General features: G+C 34.6%; 1 protein-coding gene across 2 annotated transcripts in view; it reads right to left on the minus strand.

Moving 5' to 3' along the window:
* The window catches only part of LOC306888157 (pleckstrin homology domain-containing family A member 7-like), a 91,120-nt gene that overhangs the window by 6,765 nt on the left and 66,298 nt on the right, over positions 1–18,057 (minus strand). Inside the window, exons 10-23 of one of the 2 annotated variants that reach the window (XM_079446318.1) lie at positions 13,762–14,229; positions 11,156–11,687; positions 10,260–10,343; positions 9,864–9,971; positions 7,579–7,632; positions 5,478–5,546; positions 5,270–5,350; positions 5,043–5,192; positions 4,739–4,840; positions 2,797–2,905; positions 2,521–2,684; positions 1,155–1,340; positions 494–584; positions 272–357 (exon numbers count right to left, since the gene is read on the minus strand). In XM_079446318.1, the coding sequence (XP_079302444.1) occupies positions 272–357; positions 494–584; positions 1,155–1,340; positions 2,521–2,684; positions 2,797–2,905; positions 4,739–4,840; positions 5,043–5,192; positions 5,270–5,350; positions 5,478–5,546; positions 7,579–7,632; positions 9,864–9,971; positions 10,260–10,343; positions 11,156–11,687; positions 13,762–14,229 (2,284 nt within the window). The remainder of the gene's footprint in view (positions 1–271; positions 358–493; positions 585–1,154; positions 1,341–2,520; positions 2,685–2,796; positions 2,906–4,738; positions 4,841–5,042; positions 5,193–5,269; positions 5,351–5,477; positions 5,547–7,578; positions 7,633–9,863; positions 9,972–10,259; positions 10,344–11,155; positions 11,688–13,761; positions 14,230–18,057) is intronic. The other variant, XM_079446319.1, reaches the window with a different exon arrangement.

The following is an 18,057-nucleotide window of genomic DNA, read 5'->3' on the forward strand; positions in this document are numbered from 1 at the left end:
TAAATATATACATGGAAATATTTTCAAAATATATACTGTATGAGTGTGTATTTTACAATACCTTTACACAAAATTACATAATTTGTACATAATTACAATTTGTACAAAATTAACATAATTTGCATAATTTGTGTGTGTGTGTGTGTATATATATATATATATATATATATATATATATATATATATACTATATTAATAAATTAAATAGTATAAATTATAAATGAATAAATAGTTCAATTAAGAGTCAGTTCTACAGTAATCAGGTGCTCACGGTTGTCGATAACGCTGAATCTCCTCTCCTTAGTGAACAGGAAGTCACACCGTACTGGTTTATTCTGGATGAGGAGGCTGACAGACCTACGTGATCACAAAAATGTTTTTTTTTTTTTTTTTTAGGTTTACTGGTATTACTTGTTAAATGGCATTTTACCACTAAAAGCATCATGTGTCTTAAAGATAACCTGTATGATCAAAAGCTGTAATAATATTTCACCTCTTCTTTGAAGAGTCAGGTAGCCTGGGTCTACTTGATCTGTTCCTGCTCCAGGAAGCTCTGGTTCACTCAGGTAGGACCGCAGTTCCACCTAAAGCCCAAACATTTTATTTCATCCTAACTGCAAAGTAATCAATCACAATACAAAAACTAAAATGTTATGGATACATGGATGGTGATAAAACATAAGGTCAATTAAATTACATAATTTTTTATAATTCAATTATTCAGTAACTGCATTTTATTTCATATATGTGAAGTTCAGTAAAACAAATGACTTGAAGTGTTGAATTTTAGTATTATTTAAACACTATAACAGTATTAATTAATATTTTGAATTATTTCTATTAATTATAGTTTCAGTTTTCATTTTAATTTTAGTTTGTTTTAATAATTCAGTTTTGATTTTGTAATTATTATTTTTTATATAAATAATATAAATATGTATAATATAATATAATATAAATTGAAAATAAATATTTTATATAAATAAATATAACTATTTATTAAATATATTTATTTTATTTCAGCATTATTTAAAGTACTGAAAACAAATTTGAATGGTTTTAGTTTCAGTTAACAATAAGGACACTGATGTTAACAGTGAAGTTCATTGATAACATTACAATAACAATGACCTTCACAAATGAGTTCAAATTACCCTGCAATCTCCATTCACGTAGCTGCTTTCTCTGTCACGTTTCCTCTCATCAGATTGTCGTTTGAGGCCACGGACAGAAGTGTGTCTGATGACTGATGTTTCTTTAGGTAGGGGCGGGACAACAGGGGGTGTGTCCTCATCATAGAGGAGGGGCAAAGGTGGTCTGGGTGGAGCATCATCCTCTTCCTAAAACCCAATATTATGCAGTTAAGGCTGCAGTCCGTAACTTTTTTGGGTTAAAAATGATCCAAAATCAATATTTGAGCAAGTACATAACCAGCCAGTGTTCAAAACTACCGCCTTACTTTAGCCCGATTCACAACGGTTATCTTATAATAATGTTTTCTAGTTTGAGTGGTACGTGTAGGCAGGTTTCTGCAGGAAATTCGAGCATGCGTCATTACGTCACGTCTGTAAACATAAAGAAGTTATGGCTACTAGGCTATCGCGTGTGAGGATCCTGCGGGTGGCACATCGTTTATAGCCTTTTCTCACAGCAGCTAGAATAATTACATTTATCATTTTGATGGCGGATTGTAATCCAGAAAGGATTATGTGTTGAAACACATGTGAATGAAAGTAAATTATATTTCAGTTTTAAATATGCTTCTGATTACAGATAGCCTGGGATTACACAAGATTTGTATTTTAAAGGCAACCAGTTCAAAGGGAGCATAGTTTGCTTTTTGGGTTAAAAGAATTTATTAATATGAAATTCGAATGGTATGACAATTAGATTAGACTGTACAGAAATCTACATGCTAATACACACTATACTCATTGTCACGCAATGCTGATGTTGTTAAGATTAATAATTTGAGAATAAAGTATAACAATAATAATAACGGTTATACTTTATTATTTGCACGGTTTGATGTGATTTGAGCAAACCGATCGTTAGATTTAATCACTATTGGTAGCGCGATTTATTGTAATTCTTTTTTTCCTCAGTTGGTCAGAACAAGCGTGGCAGACTTATTACTTGTTCAGATGGCAATATACTGTGAAAATTCTTATTTGGGTCATATATTCCAAGACGTAGGCTAGAATCTGTGATTCCTGAGTACAGTATCCACACCAGTGCGGTGACTGACAGCTACACATTCATCTCAAAACATTAGATTCATCTGCACTGGAGCCGTGCCGGAACACCGGATCACAACCCCGCGCACGGAAGATAATTCCGCACAGAGCTGCAATTCCAGGTTTTCAAACATAGATGGCGACAAAGAGGTAAAACTTACGGACTGCAGCTTTAAGTAAACCATTAAGTATTGTTAATTAGTTTTCTTTAGGTTAGGTCTTTTGTCTAAGGTACTTTACAGTACAATAATTTTAGGAAAAGCACCAGTCAAGTAACACATACCCATTTTGGCACATAGTGAGGATGCTGAAGATCTTCATTGTACATGGGCAGTGATAACGGACTGGAGGTAAGACTGCGTTGGGGTGACCGCACCTCGATTGCGGATGGGGTCATGCACCGAGAAGGCACTGTCGACTCGATTACTGAAGGCACAAGTTTTCTCTCTGGACACAAACATTCAGAAGCACAAAAGCAAGAGTTACATAGCAATGTTATATTAAAAAGAACAAGCTCTGTAGTAGCTTCATTAACCCTATCTAACTAGTCCATTCTTACCTGGGTTCTTCACTGAGTCTATGGTGATTTTGAAGGTTTCTTTGGATGAGCTGAGTCCAGTCATCACGTCCTCTATCCTCCAGAGCTCCCTCCTCAACTGATTTTTCTCCTGAGAAAAAACCCCACACTTATTCAAAAGTCTACATGTCATATTTTTATTCTAGCCAGGATTATTATAACTAAAACCATATAAAACATTTTCATTACTTAAAATAAAATTAAGGCCCGTTCACACCAAGGACGATAACTACAACGATAAAGATATAGTTTTAAAAATCGATTTTAATTTAAAAGAATATTGGAGTTCACACCACAACTAAACACTAGTGGCACTTTAAAAAAAACACTGATAGCCCATTAGAATCCACTGACTTTTAATTGCTTGAGCATTTAAAGCAGCATATGATGTAACTGCTGCGCATGCTTATGATAAACAATGTTAGCTTGCGTTGGTGTGGACGCAGATATAGTATAACGTTCTTGGTGTATTTAACAACTTTTTACATTTTGGTGCATTAAACATTATGAAAACATAATGAAAAGCTAATAATTTATTAGATCATAAAAAATCTAATTAAAAGTCCAATTAAAATTAATTTTAAAATGACATGAATTAAAATAAAACGCTTACTAAAACATTTCATATTTTATTTGTTAACATGCATGTCATGTGACCATAAACCAATGTCAGAGAACCGTGAACATGCAAATGTGATGCTTAATAAATATTTATTTTAAAATCTCAGGGGTACTTCAAGTAAATATACAGTATTAGATTCAGATGACAAAAAAGTTTGGGAATGTCAACATTACATGTAAATAAAAATAACATGAATTTGTGCCTTTTAATGTGATTGAAAGATAAAAGCCTTCCAAAGACAGTAATACATGTTTAAATAACCTACTGAGTGATTATTCAAATAAAACTGTGTTCATCAGTAGTTGATGCAATGTTGAAACACTTTTTAAATGATTTTTGTGAATCCAGTGGTCAAATACTGCATAGCCACCTGACCAGTGACTTGTCTTTGTGTGAATGTCTACAAACTGAAAGACTCTATGACGGTATATAAACGGTAGGGTTTTTAGAAAGGAACATTTAAAAGATGAAAAATAGGAATTAAGGAAAATCAATAAATTATGAATAATGTATTGCTGTTGTGTGAATATGTAATCATGTAATCAATAAAAAAGTAACTGTAGTCTGATTACAAGTATTTTAAAATGTAAATTTAATCTAATTACAAATACTTAATTCTGGAATCTGATTAGGTAATCCAGATTACATGTAATCTATTACTATCCAGCTCTGGCCAAATCAACATTTCTTATTTTCATTTAGTTTAAGTACTAAAATAAATAAACTAATTACCAAAACTAATCAAAACTACAGAAGAAAATATAAAATTAAAAGCTAATTCAAAATATTAACAACACATATAATAGTATTTCTGTTATACTAGGGTTTAGCATGGTAATGTATTTGGTCTTAGTGGAATAGATCTGCTTCGCTGCTGCTGCACATATAACATATATAAATAACCCACATAGCATACCACCCCAAAACAGATCTATACAGGTGGAGCTGGGGAAGGTGGAGGGTTTCTGAAGTGCGCTGCAACTGCAAGTATTTGAATGTTGAATATGAATGTTGAGCAGTGAGCTCACTGGGTACCGATACAGGAGAGAACCAATCAGCTGTGACATGTGATAATGATGTCATTATGTCATACTGAGTTAGATCTATCGGACTGCGCCATCTAGAGTTTCATACCAGAACTTTGTATTTCAATGATACTAAAATAACTGCATATTGTGTGAATATTTTTATATAAAAATTTATAAAATGAACAAGGCAGTTAATAAAATAGGTGAGAGAAAAACATGATAGCAAAAAAGACAGGACTATAAAAAAGGATTAAGAAATGGAGAGAAAAAAGACCTGAGGTGATGTGCAGAGATTCATCTGAGTCTGCAGGATGTCCCTCAGCTGTTCCACTGACTGCTCCAGCCTGCTGTAGTCCTCCCACGCTCTCTCCATCTCCTGAACAATACAAATATACAGTATGAACAATTAAAGCTTTTTCTACACCAACAAACCAGTTTATTTATTACACACTACATTAAATATTATATTACCTGTGACCCTACATATGACAAGTGATTTAGAGAATGGATGGATATTATATTATATGGATGAATGGAGATAGGAAGCACTGTAGGTCTACATTACATACTATACTCACCGTCGACACTCGAGAAATATCAGCTCGAATATGCACCAGGTCCTCTTGAAGAAGTCGCTGCTGGTAGGCAATCTTCTCAGCGTGAGCCGGCTGATCCTTGTACTGCTCCATCTGCTGGTGGGACACATCCAGAACAGACTCAAGCTTGTCCTAGAAAGAAAGAACAAAGATATTAACACTGACATACTCATACAACAAGATCAAAATAAAAGTAAACTTTCCCTCACCTTATCATCCTTAAGTCCACTGAGTCTGAACTCAAGCTCTTGCAGTATTTTGTCTTGTTCACACAATCGACTCAGTGTCACCTGCAGTAGGAAACGGAGCATTTCAGTTCATACCAGGAAATTGAGCTAAATAATGTGAAATAATGTTGTTTTGAGTATAGCAATGCATAATTAAAGAGTAAGACACTGATTTGCCCTCTATACTCACATCTACATCACTTTCCGCCACCTTCACTGGCTTTGCCGGGCGTCCTTTCAGAGTCTCGGTCCCACCAACCTATTAGACAGTTCACAGAAAAAGCCTCCTTGTCTTAGTGCTCCAGAGACAGAAACACATCTATTCAACACAAGCGAAGCAAGACCAACACTATACAATGGCCACTGTACTGAAAGTCACAGTGAGAAGCTTTGAGACCGTATTCTTCATTTCTAATGCACACATGTAGGAGCTGAAGCTTTCTGGAAGCACAATGGCAGGATGGTGTCTCACTTGGTCTTCATGCCAACAGAATACAGCTGTGGGACATAAATGCAATGTCTAAAATAAAGCCTCCACAGAAAACGCTGCATGGTAAACTCATAAAACCCAAGCTCTGGATAACGATTAACTGGACAGTGTGGGGAGGAATTAACTAAAGCCTAGCTTAGCTGGTTTCAAAACAGTGTACTTTTTATTTTTTACATTATTTCACACACAGCTTTGCAACCAAGCAAGAAGAGTCAAACTTAAATGCTTCTTTCTATCAAATAGTAATTGGTAGGCCAATTAAAATCATCTGGATGATTCATTTAAATGAAATGACAAAAACAGATTTACAGATGCATATTTAAATAATTTAAATCAGCATTTTATGTCTTCTTTTTGTAGTGATATGCAGTTATTAGTATAATATCTTTTTAGCAATAAAAAGATATTTTTTGATTTAGTTCCGCAGTTTTTCAAAAGTTTGGAGTCAGTACTTTTTTTTCTTATGTTTTTGAATTTTTTATGCTCACAAGGCTACATTTATTTGATTAAAATGTAGCCTAGTAAAACAGTAATACTGTGAAATATTATTACAATTTATAATGTCATTTAATGCCATTACTCCAGTCTCATATGATCCTTCAGAAATCATTCTAATATGCTGATTTCTTATAATTAACAATGCTGCAAACAGCTCTGCTCCTGAATATCCTTGAGAGATTTTATTTGTAAAATTCTCAGTATTATTTGCTGAATAGAAAATTCAAAAGAACAGCACTAATTTGAAATAGAAATCATTTGCAACATTGTAAATAAACACTTTTTAAATCTTACTGACCCAAAACTTTTGAATGATAGTGTATATAAATTACAGTGTTGTTTTAAATTAAATTGGATGCTGTTAGCCTAAATCATGTTATTTATTATACTATTATATTACTTATTGATTTTGTGGCAGATTACTCTTACTCTTTTTAACTACATCATATTATCTGACAATTGTATAATTGAAAACTGCTTCCATCAGTGTAGTTAGCTACTTTTTGTTAGCAGTTTGTAGTGAGGCTAGTAAGTTTTCTGAATAATTGTTTCAAGGGGAATTAAGAATTTAAGAAGTATTTTCCCCTACACTGATACCGGAGGCCGTAAGGGAAGTTTCAGAGGAATATTCTACTGCAGATCATCATGAAAGCTACACATAATTACTAGATATCATATTGATGAGATAAATAGATTGATAAAGAAAGAAACAGAATGCATTGGAGAATCAGCTGGCTAAATGTAGATCATTCCCTGCACATGCACTGAGCTTGCCCGTCCCATCCAGACCTGCCGTCTCATTGACCCACACATATCACACATACCCACAGCACAACATTTCACTCACAAAAGGCAGGGAGGATAGGCGTGCAGGTGCCAGGCTTGTGCCAACACAAAGCTATGTGCACCGTGTAAAGCAATGGGAATGCAGACACTCTGGATGCCGACAGTGCTTACGTTCCAGAGTGGTCTCAAACCCCCCACAGTGCAGGTTTGTAACACACTGTGAACCATGAAGATCACTGGCTCTAAACTTTTCATCTGTGGCAAACGGAGATAGACAGTTATAGTCAAAGGAGGGCCAGCCTTATATATGCTTCGACTGGATCATTACTATTACCGTTCTATAATTCCTGATTATGCCACAAAGTTATCATACTAAATATGATCAATTTCTGAAATAAAGCAAATTCTTGATTCCTCGCCCCAAGTGAGCATTCTGTGCTGTGTTAGTGTGTTAATACAGAAGGTTTAAGAAGGAGGTAAGACGGGAATAAGAAAGACAGAAATGGAGAGGTCCCACCTTCAGATCTAAATATTCCAGGTCCTTCTTCAAGCCCATGTATATGTCATCAGCCTGTAATGGGAAACATTAGAAGGAAACATTTCAATTGGCACTCTTCTACTCTTCGAGCTAACACTAATGAGTTTTTTATCTATCCAAAACACATTTCAGTGTAACACTGCACTAGCTTTGAAGCAATAGCTGGCTGTGCACCTGGTGTGCCAGCTTTGGGACAAACTACACATCAAACTACTGGCTTGATCCCACAGTCTCCTTTGTTGAACATTGTTCGCATTTACATGCAAGTGACAGCTATAAACACTACCGCTCAAAAGATTGGGGTTGGTAAGACTTTTTAAATGTCAAAATACAGCAAAAACAGTAATAATGTGAAATATTTTTTTCTAATTATAATAACAGAATTTTCAGCAGTCACTACTCCAATCTGCAGTCACATGATCCTTCAGAAATCATTTTAATATGCTGATTCTGTGATTAATCAATTAGTTTATTAATTATTTATTTTTTAGAAAGCTCAAAACAAGTGTTTATTTCTTTTGTAACATTATAAATGTCTTTACTCTCACTTTTGTATCAATGTAATTAATTTCTTCATCAGCCCCAAACTTTTGAACAGTAGTGTAAATTTACTTGAGAAGCAATGCTTTGTAAGATTGTAAGAGAATACACTGCATATTTCATAGAACATACTTTTAAATAAGCTTTCTCCCTTTGGTAGCAAATAGTGTTTGTTTTAAGCATAAACCAAACAATAGGTTTTAACCTTTAACCTAAGCATGAAGCAAAAATAAGTCTTCATTCATGTATTATGTAATTTCGCTTCTCAAGTAAATTTATGTTTGTTTTAGGGATGTTTATCATTTTTTACAGGAAAACAAAACAAAAGTATAGATTATTAAGAAAATTATTAAGAAAAAAAGATTAAGAAATTTTTTTTTCTGAGTGTGTTACATTGACATTAGGTTGGAAACAAAAGAATATTTGGTAATATTTTACAACAAGGTTTCATTTGTTAACATTAGTTAACCACATTAGATAACATGAACTAACAATTAAAGGGATACTTCACCCAATAATGAAAATTTTGTCATTAATTACTCACCCTCATGTCGTTCCAAATCTGTAAGACATAAGTTCATCTTCGAAACACAAATTAAGATATTTTTGATGAAATCCGAGAGCTTTCTGACCCTGCATAGACAGCAATGCAACTGAAATGTTTAAGGCCCAGAAAGGACAATTTCTTCTTAAATAAAGTCTTAAATAAAAAATGTTTTCTTAAATAAATGATTAAATAAAGTTGTTATTTTTGTTTTCTTTGCGCACAAAAATTCTCGTAGCTTGATAATATTACTGGCCCACCTCCAGCAATTGATTATTTTAACAAAGTCCTTACTACATTTCTGGGCCTTGAACATTTCAGTTGCATTGCTGTCTATGCAGGGTCACAAAGCTCATGGATTTCTTAAAAAAAATCTTAATTTGTCTTCCGAAGATAAACAAAGGTCTTATAAGTTTGGAACAACATAAAGCTGAGTATAAATGTTCTATAGCATTTATTCATCTTTATTAATGTTAATCTCAACATTTACTAATGATCAAATGTTTTATGTGTTAACATTAGTTAATACACTGTGAACTGACATCAACATTAGCATTTTTATGAACTAACACTTCCAAAGGTTAATAAATGCTGTAAAAATATATTGCTCATTGTTAGTTCATGTTACTTAATGCAGTAACAAATAAGACCTTATTGTAAAGTGTTACTGAATATTCGTTTAACTTTACCTCAGTCCTTGACACCAAAGCATTCAGTACAAACCAAAGTAATTATACTTAGATCAACATATTTCTGCACACATATTATTACTACCAATAACAAAGCAGGTTTATTTTGACGTTACTGTTAAAATAAGCTACTCATATCCTACAACCAGATCAAACCAGAACTTCAGATAAGGTTTCATGGGGACCACAGACTCCAGCGTACACCTACTTCATGCATGCAAACATTTTTGATCTTTGCATTTTCAAACTTTAGAGCAACAGGAAAGCATACTCATGTATGCATAACGCCTCAGACCGGTTGCATATATAATTCATGCCGATGGTGGGACAGCCAGATAAAGCCCCTAAGCATGACATGCCATGCTACGCTACAATACAAAGAAGCATCATGTAACAAAGCCAAGGGAGCTACAGAGAGCCAGGCGGGTGAATAACAGCAGCAGAGGCACGCTAGTAATGAGAGGTGCTAGCTGGGCAGGCCGAGCCCTGACCTTCACCCGAGACAACTGCTGGAGGTGGGCCAGCGCATTGTTGCGCACACCTGCCATCATGGCCTGGTGTCTCCGTAACTGGATGAGGAGAAGGGTGAGCTCCTCCGGCTGGACCACAGGTTGTGAGGGTACGATCAAGGCAGAGAGAGAGTTGTGTGATCAGATTATTTACACAAATGCCCATTAGAGCCATGAAAAGATGAAGACTAACTTCACCAGTAGAGGTTTTTTGGGTGTCATTCATTTTATGCCACTTTGATTGCTGATATCTCACAGACTCGTTAATAGCAGCACAACATAGATGAACTAAACTGAAAAATGTAATGTAACAGTATTTGTAATTTCTTAATATTTTTCCAAAGTTGTGTGAAAAATAAATAAATAAAAATGTCTTACTGTTTTTCCATGCAGGCTGGGTGCACTGACTGTATGTGTGATGTAGCCGGATGGAGGCATTGAGCGTCTTTCTATTGTGGCCGACTGCAGAATAAAAAAAAAAAATGAAAAGACATCAACACATTTAAATATATTTCATCAAAAACACGTGCTCGTCAACATATAACACTGTAATAATGCAATCTACACTACAAAAGTTTGGGGTTGTCTGCATTTATTTATGCAGGAAAATACAGTAAAAACAGTAACATGTTATTCAAATTAAAAATAACTGCCACATGATCTTTCAGAAATCGTTCCCCTATGCTGATTTGGTGCTCAAAAAAATTTGTATTACTATCAGTTGAAATATTACTTTTTGTGATTACATTTTACATTGTGATTAATTTTTCCATGATTCTTTGATGAATAGAAAGTTCAAAATAACAGCAGTTTTTTTTAATAGATATCTTTTGTAACATTATAAATCTCTTTACTATCATGTTTGAACAACTTAATTCATCCTTGCTGAATGAAAGCATTAATTTGTTTAAATAAAAAATCTTCCTAAACCCTGACTTGTAAATGTTAGTACACATAAAAGTAAAAATGACAGTACACACCAAAATATACTTTTAATAATGTAATTTGTTTTATAAATTGTTGTATTAAAATAAAAAATATTTAAATTGTAATAATTTTAGCAATACATTGCTCTTACTGTATGTTTGGAAATCAAATGCAATCTTTGTAAGCGTAAAACACTTCTTTTTTTTTTTTTTTTTAAATACTAAAAATCTTACTGACCCCTAACATTTGAATAGTACAGTGACCTCAAAATCCTCCATAATCCCAGACTTTCTTGTGGATTGCGATGTTTTGGATAAACAGGGTGGTTGTGCTTGTCACCTACTGACCTTATAGGAGCGTAGACGGTGAGGAGAGTTTGATGGAGGCACCTCCACGCTGGGCCTGTCCTCCAGAGGTTTGACTGTAACCCGTTCTGCAGGAGTGTGGGGTCTGCGTGGAGACAGCAGTCTGGGTCCAGGAGGCCCGGGTGGAGGGATGTCTGCCAGGGTCGGAGGTACGGAAATGGAACGAGCAACGTCTGAGTTGACTCTGGTGGAGGATACGGCGGTGGAGTAGTTTGGAGCGGGAGTGTACACGGGGGCGGTGGGGCTGCCATGGCGATATTGCTGTCTCTGTTGCCATTCGTAGAGCTGCCACACGGTGTTGTCGTGCATCGCAGGTCGCTGGCTGTGGCCGTGGGTCATCTGGAAGTGATTAAGCCGGTCATGGGAATATTTGTACTCACTGGACAACTGGCGGTGAGCAGTTGCTGGGCTTTGCCGCATGGTCTTTGGTAAAGACTGGTATTTGTCTATTGTGCCGTACTTCGGATGAATGGGAGGGGTCCGACGTGGGATTGTGCCATCAGTAGAAACAAACCTGTGATAACCAAATTATTTATTATTTAAAAAATGTTTATGTCTTATTTGGACAAAATAAATGGATATTCAGGGTCACTAAAGTCGATTCTAAAATTAAAATTAAATTAAATTAATAAGAATTAAAACATAAGTTACATTTATGCTATGTTTATTATATATATACTATGTACACTACCGTTCAAAAGTTTGGAATCAGTACGATTTTTACATTTTAATTCAATGAAGTCTTGTATGCTCACCAAGGCTACAGTTTGTGATTAAAAACACACTAATAACTGTAAAACTGGAATAATACAACAATTTAAAATAACTGTCTTTTAATTTTAATATATAAAAATAGAAATGTAAATAAAATGTAATTTATTCCTGTGGTGGCAAAGCTAAAGTTTTAAGTATCAGTATCACATGATCCTTTAGAAATCATTTTAATATGCTGATTTGGTGCTCCAGAAACATTTCTTCTTATTATAAATGTTAAAAACAGTTGTTTTGCTTAATATTTTTGTGGAAACAGTGATACGTTTTTTCAGCATTCTTTGATGAAGAGAAACAATTGATTTGAAATAGAAATCTTTTAACATGATAAATGTCTTTACTGTCAATTTTAATAAATTGAATACATCCGATCTGATATTAATATTAATTATAATATATTAATAATAATCAGCATATTATTATGAAAAATAACTTTTTGAAAAAGCTAATTTTATTGTGAAAAAAACAGCAGTAGTGTGTGAAGGAGGATATTGTGAAATATTTAAACAATAAAGCTAATGTTCTCATGTAATTTTACTAACTAAATGGATACATTTAATAATTGATTTATTTATTAATGCATTTAATTATTTTAATGAATATTTAATTCATAATTCATCATTAATTATTTAATATTTATGTAATTATTTCAGAACTAACTGATACATTTAATTGTTGTTTTATTGAATTAATTATTTATTTGATTATTTCATTTAGAGTACTTTGGCCCTCCGTGTGAAAAATTATTATTTTTAAATAAATAAATAAATAAATAAATAAATAAATAAATAAATAAATAAATAAATAAATAAATAAATAAATAAATAAATAAATAAATAAATAAATAAATAAATAAATAAATAAATAAATAAATAAATAAATAAATAAATAAATAAATAAATAAATAAATAAATAAATAAATCAATCAATCAATCAATCAATCAATCAATCAATCAATCAATCAATCAATCAATCAATCAATCAATCAATCAATCAATCAATCAATCAATCAATCAATCAATCAATCAATCAATCAATCAATCAATCAATCAATCAATCAATCAATCAATCAATCAATCAATCAATCAATCAATCTATCTATCTATCTATCTATCTATCTATCTATCTATCTATCTATCTATCTATCTATCTATCTATCTATCTATCTATCTATCTATCTATCTATCTATCTATCTATCTATCTATCTATCTATCTATCTATCTATCTATCTATCTATCTATCTATCTATCTATCTATCTATCTATCTATCTATCTATCTATCTATCTATCTATCTATCTATCTATCTATCTATCTTACTGACCCATAACTTTTGAACTGCAATATATTTATTTTTAATAAACAACCCTAGTCTTACTGAGGGATTGGTTTATTTTATTCTAAAGAACATAAAGCTTCCCAATTTTCACAACTCAAACTAATCCTGACGCCTAAAATAAAAAAAGTGCAAGACTTGTCTTATTAAAATTCATTCATAAGTATTTCACATTACAAAATTAAAATGAATTATGAATGGCATTTCATGTCTACTTGACAAACTGAATATTTGGGTGCTATTTTCTATCATGATGATTTATTAAGATTTCAACCTCTTGGGGGCGATACATCCCATGACTCTTCACAGTAACATCTGACTCTTCTAACTACTCGCTGTACAGTGTGTCTGTGACTGATTTCGGAGAAGCATACCACCATACTACTACTTCTGCTATATCATTACATGGCACAAACAGTAAGAAAAGTATAATAATTTGAATTTCGCCTGTATAAAAATACAAAACAGATGTAACTACTCACCCCTGGCGTTCTTCCTTCTGTACTTTGACCCAGTTCTCCACCTTCTCCAGTGCACTCCTCCTCTGTACCTGAACAGGAGTTTGAGAAGGCGGTGTAGGCCCCCTTTGATACCCAGGCATGCCGTTCTGCTCTATGGGCGTACCGTTCCTCAGCACTGGCGGGGTCGAGATGGCCCTGGAAGGAGCTCGAGAGTCAACTTGGGATGCTGGTGTCGACCCTGGAGCTAAAACCTCCACCTCCACTATCCTGCTCGCTGGAGATTTACCCCTCGCCGGCTCCATCTCTCTTGGAGTAGCCTGAATCTTCACTTCTCCAACAAATGCTTCCTGCTTCTCCTCCAGCAGCCCATCACTTTGGATGACCTCAGGTTCTGGAATGACGTAGCTGTTGATGTGGTTGGTCTGAGGAACAGCCTGCTGCTTGAGTTTCTCAGAAATGTTCACTTGGTCTGGATGATCCGACTCGTCTCTGTGCGGCGAAAACATGACACGTGCAAAGGTCAGTGAGGTTTTATGAGTCCTATTATATGATACTGTTATCATACTGCCAGATCACATATCAGGTCTGTTAAATTAACACCATTCCTCAGCATGGAGTCTGGATCATACAGTAACCCAGCCTTTACACGTGAGGGAATCTGCTCATAAAATTAAATATATTAAATCACTGTAGCAGAAAAAGGCACAGCTTGACCAACCCCACAGTAGTGTAAATTTCGTTAACGAAAACTATGATGGAAAATGTTCATTGACGAGCTTTTTTCCCATGACTAAACCGAGATGATGACGAGATGACAATAAGGTCAATAAACGATAACTGTGACTACATCAACATGCAAAATCGTTGACGATAAAAGACAAGACTAAAATATACCGTATCTCACAGAAGTGAGTACACCCCTAAAATTTTTGTAAATATTTTATTATATCTTTTCATGTGACAACACTGAAGAAATGACACTTTGCTACAATGTAAATGTGACAATGTCAAACAGTGTAAATTTGCTGTCCTCTCAAAATAACTCAACACACAGCCATTAATGTCTAAACCGCTGGCCACAAAAGTGAGTACACCCCTAAGTGAAAATGTCCAAATTGGGCCCAAAGTGTCAATATTTTGTGTGGCCACCATTATTTAACCCTCTTGGTCATGGAGTTCACCAGAGCTTCACAGGTTGCCACTGGAGTCCTCTTCCACTACTCCATGACGACATCACGGAGCTGGTATATGCTAGAGACCTTGCTCTCCTCCACCTTCCGTTTGAGGATGCCCCACAGATGCTCAATAGGGTTCAGGTCTGGAGACATACTTGGCCAGTCCATCACCTTTACCCTCAGCTTCTTTAGCAAGGCAGTGGTCGTCTTGGAGGTGTGTTTGGGGTCGTTATCATGTTGGAATATTGCCCTGCGGCCCAGTCTCTGCTTCAGTATGTCACAGTACATGTTGGCATTCATGGTTCCCTCAATGAACTGTAGCTCCCCAGTGACGGCAGCACTCATGTAGCCCCAGACCATGACACTCCCACCACCATGCTTGACTGTAGGCAAGACACACTTGTCTTTGTACTCCTCACCTGGTTGCCGCCACACACGCTTGACACCATCTGAACCAAATAAGATTATCTTGGTCTCATCAGACCACAGGACATGGTTCCAGTAATCCATGTCCTTAGTCTGCTTGTCTTCAGCAAACTGTTTGCGGGCTTTCTTGTGCATCATCTTTAGAAGAGGCTTCCTTCTGGATGCGGCGTATGGTCTGAGCACTGACAGGCTGACCCCCCATGCCTTCAACCTCTGCAGCAATGCTGGCAGCACTCATACATCTATTTCCCAAACACAACCTCTGGATATGACGCTGAGCACGTGCACTCAACTTCTTCGGTCGACCATGGCGAGGCCTGTTCTGAGTGGAACCTGTCCTGTTAAACCGCTGTATGGTCTTGGCCACCGTGCTGCAGCTCAGTTTCAGGGTCTTGGCAATCTTCTTATAGCCTACGTCATCTTTATGTAGAGCAACAATTCTTTTTTCAGATCCTCAGAGAGTTCTTTGCCATGAGGTGCCATGTTGAACTTCCAGTGACCAGTATGAGAGAGTGAGAGCGATAACACCAAATTTAACACACCTGCTCCCCATTCACACCTGAGACCTTGTAACACTAACGAGTCACATGACACCAGGGAGAGAAAATGGCTAATTGGGCCCAATTTGGACATTTTCACTTAGGGGTGTACTCACTTTTGTGGCTAGCGGTTTAGATATTAATGGCTGTGTGTTGAGTTATTTTGAGGGGACAGCAAATTTACACTGTTATACAAGCTGTACACTCACTACTTTACATTGTAACAAAGTGTCATTTCTTCAGTGTTGTCACATGAAAAGATATAATAAAATATTTACAAAAATGTTAGGGGTGTACTCACTTCTGTGAGATACTGTATTTTTATAAAAAAATTTAAAATTAAATTAAAATTAAATTAAAAACTATGCAAAAATCTCTATTTTCATCTAAAAAAAAAGGAGACATAATATTATTGCGGACTGATGTGTGTGCTTACTACGTGAGCTTTCGTGTGTGCAGTTGCCAGATATCAAGATACATTTTCTGCCTGGTGTTTTGCTTAATTTTTTGCAATCTGGCAACCATGCACACGCACTCCCTCTTCATTCCAGAAGCACTGACTATGATCTGAAAACACACAAAAAAAAACTAAAAACACTTACTCAACTGTTGTTTTAATAGAGAAACATTTTTGCAATTATTGGAATTACTATTAGGAATATAATATTTTTTGTTTCTTTTTACCAGTTTTGTGTAGACATAGAAAGTGTATATCTAATCCTTTGATATTAATTTCTATATTAATTAGCCTATAATATATAAGACTTTGATATTAATTTTTATATTAAATAGCTTATAATAAATCAGTGCACTAGAAGAGGTAAAATAAACTGTGTGTTTAAGTTCACATTCTGTTGGTTTGTGCTTATTGGTGAAAGTGCAATACCTGAAATGTAAAAATAAATATTTCAAATGACAACAATCATTGCGATTATAATTTTGAGCAAAAATAATTTTGTATCAGTTTAACTGTTATACAGCATGATGAACATGTGACTAAGTTTTTCTAAACAAAAACAGGATAAGGTTGACTAAATATGATAAATAGCTAAAAAGTAACACCCTGGCAAGAGCCTACAAGAATATAGCATTGCAGATGTGCGGTTTGCACAAGCACCACTCACATTTAATGGTTAAATATCAGTTATATGCAAAGTCTTTCCACTACAATGAGCACTAAATAGTCTGTTGAACTTTGCAAATACTCATTGCTTGGTTTCTTCTAACAAGAACTGTGAAATTAAAAATTATTCAGTATCACCATGTAAAATTAATTCCAGCTTCAAATTGTCCGTATATAGCAGTCTAAACGTGACATGATTAAATCAGGCCCTCAGTGAATCTACATTTGGAGAAGACATGGCCGCTGGGAGCTTGGCTATCTCTACTGGAGCTCACTCTACAGTCAGACTAATAATATCAAAGCTGCACAGACTAAAAAGAAATAGCCTCTAGTGGCTCTTTGCATTCAGACACACTCAAAGTCTACAACAGACAAATCTCCATCTGCATTTTAACATGAACAGCTGGCCTGATAATATCTACGGTACTTAAGAGATGTAATTATTTGTGTACTGATTGAGAAGAGATGCATTTATTCTAATATTTAGATAACATTCAGTCCCTTGTGAGAAAGAAGTATACTTTCCCTACAGTGAAAAATAAATATAATAAAATGTATTTATTTCATGCTAAATATACTACAAATCCATTGACATATATGTACTTAATAAAAATATCCTACAATTGTACTTTTACTATAATAAATACTTAAAATCTGCTAAAATGGAACAACTAACTGAATACTTATGCAATTTAATTGTGGGGAAGTAGAGCTGAAGTCCAACTAAAGAAGATATACTGAAAACGTGGAAATATTTCAAGTATACTTCTGATACAATTTAAATATCTTGCATTTAAAGACTGATATTATTCAAAGATGATACAATCCTGATCAATAATGACATTAAAACACATTTCAGGCTAAATATTAAAAGATGTGCATTGTGCACAAGTAGTACTCCAAATAAAGTTTAATTATAATTTTTATATCAGTAAGTCTCGAGCAATATGTCAGTAAATATGTTAAAAGATCTGAACTACTTATTATGAAATAAATGTATTTTAAATATATTACATTTTTTACTAGGGTTAGCATAAAGAAAAAGTACTTAAAT

This window comes from Barbus barbus (genome assembly GCF_936440315.1).
Source record: "Barbus barbus genome assembly, chromosome: 22".
Lineage (NCBI taxonomy): Eukaryota > Metazoa > Chordata > Actinopteri > Cypriniformes > Cyprinidae > Barbus > Barbus barbus.